The sequence below is a fragment of the Phaethon lepturus genome, unplaced genomic scaffold, assembly GCF_000687285.1.
Source record: "Phaethon lepturus isolate BGI_N335 unplaced genomic scaffold, ASM68728v1 scaffold55981, whole genome shotgun sequence".
NCBI lineage: Eukaryota > Metazoa > Chordata > Aves > Phaethontiformes > Phaethontidae > Phaethon > Phaethon lepturus.
Window position 1 is genome coordinate 6,257 of NW_010518148.1, and position 3,418 is coordinate 9,674.

At 45.3% G+C, this 3,418-nt stretch overlaps 1 protein-coding gene across 1 annotated transcript in view; it reads left to right on the forward strand.

The window, feature by feature from the left end:
* Positions 1–3,418, forward strand: part of LOC104628116 (coiled-coil domain-containing protein 30-like) — a gene marked incomplete at both ends in the record, with an annotated part of 24,751 nt that overhangs the window by 5,940 nt on the left and 15,393 nt on the right. Inside the window, 3 exons of the mRNA XM_010296598.1 lie at positions 640–747; positions 1,750–1,850; positions 2,677–2,869. Coding sequence (XP_010294900.1) covers positions 640–747; positions 1,750–1,850; positions 2,677–2,869 — 402 coding nt within the window. The remainder of the gene's footprint in view (positions 1–639; positions 748–1,749; positions 1,851–2,676; positions 2,870–3,418) is intronic.

A 3,418-nucleotide genomic window follows, 5' to 3' on the forward strand; every position in this document is an offset into this window, starting at 1 on the left:
GTCGACTACATGAGGCTCCGATGGCATCCACGTGTGCTGCTGGGCGCGCTTGAAGAGTGCAGGATTATATCCGCACCCGATGAAGGTGAGCACTGTCTGCAGGACTTCAAGAACAGCCATCCAGAAGCCACTGCGGTACGACCCTGCACTTCCGAGTAAATAGCTGGCTTTGGCCTCCCAGCTATTGCTCCAACCGGTAGCCAGGAGTGAGTGTGTAAGAGACTGTGCGGTGTGAGTAGTTACCTGCTAATAATAATATATTGATCCTATCGATAACCACAAAGATTAAAAGGTATCTTCAGAAATAGTGGTTGTAATCTGTCTACCCCTCTGCCCTCAGTCGTGTTCAGTAAAAGGGGATGTACGACGTGAGCATGATCAGTAATTGAAATAAATGAAGAAAAATTGCTTACCCTTTAATGCAGCATGGCATTTCCCCTTTTACTGCTCTTTACCTCTCTCGGTAGTCTGAGGCCACCCAGATGGAGCAGCCACATGATCTCAACCAATCCCTCAAGCTGAGTGGTTAATATTAATAAATCTGCAGTTTATCTACAGCAAATTTGAGGGGAATCTTAATTCTCTAAGACAGCAAGATGAACATTCACCAAACCTAATGCAGTTGTTTTCCTTTTGAAGGTTGAACAGCTCAAAGAGGAAATCTGTGAGTATCAGAAGAGCGAGAAGCAAGGACTTCCACTGCCCGCACCAACGGAGACTGAAGAAGCTGCAGCATCCTTGCTGCAGGTATTTTTAAGGGCTTTTTGTTTGCCATTCTAGAAAGCAAAAGAGGCCCCCCTCTGCATTTCAGCCCCATGCCATAAATGAAGACACGCGGCTTGTAGTGCCGAAACGCTTGTGTTTTCCTTTCTACGTGTGAAATATATTCATTTGATTCGTGTGATGAGGTGTAATCTTCTGTACTTTTATGGATTTCTCCTGCACCATAAAAAGGGGTATTTTACAGGAGAAAGTTAAACTACTTTGCTGGTATATCAGCTCAAACCAGTTTGACCACTGACCACATAGTATTGTGTAAAGAAAGTGCATGCATAGGGTTTGGGGTCATCCTGGGGGCACGCCGAGGAAGATTCGAGAAGACTCTAGCAGGAGAAGAGGGCATGCGCTGAAGAAGACACGCCTGTTCATTAATATATATTAGAAGACACGCCCATTCATGAATATGTATTGGCGAACAGGATCAGCTGAGGAAGATACGAGACGATTCTAGAAGGAGAAGAGGGCATGCGCTGAAGAAGACACGCCTGTTCATGAATATGTATTAACGGACAGGATATAAACCAGGAACAGGAACTGTACCGCGTGCGTCTTGGTGGAGCAGAGACTCCCGGCGCACCCAGCGCTGTTTGCTTGCCTCTATTCGCTTAATAAATTGTAAATTTGAATTGGAATCCTGTTTGGGACTAAATCATTTATAACATACGTGTGCATGCATCCTGTGCAGGTGTGACGCAGGATTTATGCTGGCATGACGAATACATTAATGTGTAGAACATGTCTGTTGGCGTAAGCTAATACCCACTCATGCCTTCGTATTATTATGGGTCCTGGGGGGGTTTACTCCTATGGCCAGTGGATTACCTAATGCAGATAGATGTAGATGATGTAGCTCATGTTTTCTGGTTGTCTTGTTTATTTATGAGAGACTCAGGTAGCTTTGGAATCACATTGTGCTAAGATTTCAGTCTTAATTACATGCTAACTTTTCATTTTTCTCCTGAGTCACAGGGCACAAAGGATGAAGGGAGGGTTGAAGGAGACTGCATTTCAGGCAAAGCTGTCTCAGATCAAGACGACAGATATCAGAGTAGTGAAACACTTCATAAAAGGTGAGCAGTGTATTTTCACGGTGGCTTATCAGGCACTCTGGTTGCTGGTATTCTGTCTTGCAGGGTGGATTTAATTATTAGATTCTTTGGAATACTCTTTGGTACTAACTTTGGTCCTCTGCTCCCAAATCAGAAAGTTTGGAGGTAATGCAGTCCTGAGTGGGTCTGTAGCCCTTGGTATCTAGAATGCATGCTGTTTTCTGATACTTTCTCCAGTTTGTTGCTTTCCTAAAATGATAGGCTTAGGCTTTTGTGGCTCTCTGCAGACAAAAGTGTTATTGTCAAAAAACTGTTTTTCTGCTGGGAAAACTTCTTTGTATTTGGTTACTGTCCAGGGGTGTACCAAAACACTTGGCTTGCAAAGTTAAGTATGTAAACTGGGATTTTTAAGGGAAGTCAAGGCTTCATTCTCCTGTGGCCTGCTCAGGAAGCTGCTGTGCCTCTTCTAGCAGGTTCAAGGAGGAAAGGGGGTCTGATCCCGTCACTCTGACTCTTTTTCCCTTCAAATGCCCAAGCCTGTTCCCCCAACCTCAGAGCGGTTGAATTTGGCATTGCCTCTCTGCTTTTAGCATCCTTGTGCCTGAGCATTTTTCTCCCCAGGCCTTCATCATTACTTGTGTAGAGCCTGTCACCTCTAGTTCCCATGCATGGACACCTAAATAAGAGCAGGCACGGGTCATGCTGGATGCGAGACTCAAAATACTCCATAGTGAAAAACCCATTGGCTTTTCCTTGCCAGTGGTAATAAGTGGTTTGGATGTGCGTCAATGCTGTCCATGTTTACGTAGCAGTTCTACCCTTGGTGACGTCGGCCTTTGGTGCGTAGGTGCCGAGAGGTGATTGAAAACATCGAGGGCAGGAATTCACAGCTCCTTCACAAGCTGCAAAAACTGGAGCAGGAGCATGAGGATTTGGTTGAGCGCAATGAAGAGCTGGAATCAATTCTGGGAGAGACGCAGATCCAAACCAAGCAGGAGAAGGAACAGTTTGAGATTGAGGTGGAAGGACTTCACCGGAAAGTAAGTAAAGAATGGAAGAAATATGGTTTGGTTTTGTTTAATTCTAGCTCCTTTTCTCTCTGCATATTGATTAGTAAAGTAAAAGTATGTTTGACCTAAACCTGCATGCCGCTTTGTTTAGTTTGACAAGAATTGCAACTAGCAAAATCTGCTGGTTTCAGAAAAGAGAGGCAAAGAAGAAAAAAATTCCCGCAGTGAGTAAATGACGCTTGCTTGGAGGTGCAGGTTCCTCTAATGTCACAGCAGCATTGTCTTTTGCAGCTCCTGTCTCCCCTCCTTGATGCCTGGGCAAGCAGAGTTAACTAGGTAACGTACCTCCTGCATCCACAGGAGTGAGATTGGCAACGGTCCCTTCCCACACAGCCTTTCTGTGGGCTGTGCACCTTTCCGTTTCTTGGCTGAGCTGAAGCAACTTTTGTGGCTTAGAAGCTCAGACTTCCCCTGAGAGGCTGCCCTAGATGGCAGCAGTGCTCCTGATGGACTTCAGCGTTGATCTCCTGCAGGAACTGCTTCTCCATGTTGGATGATTGTTTCTTCTGCCTGTGGTTC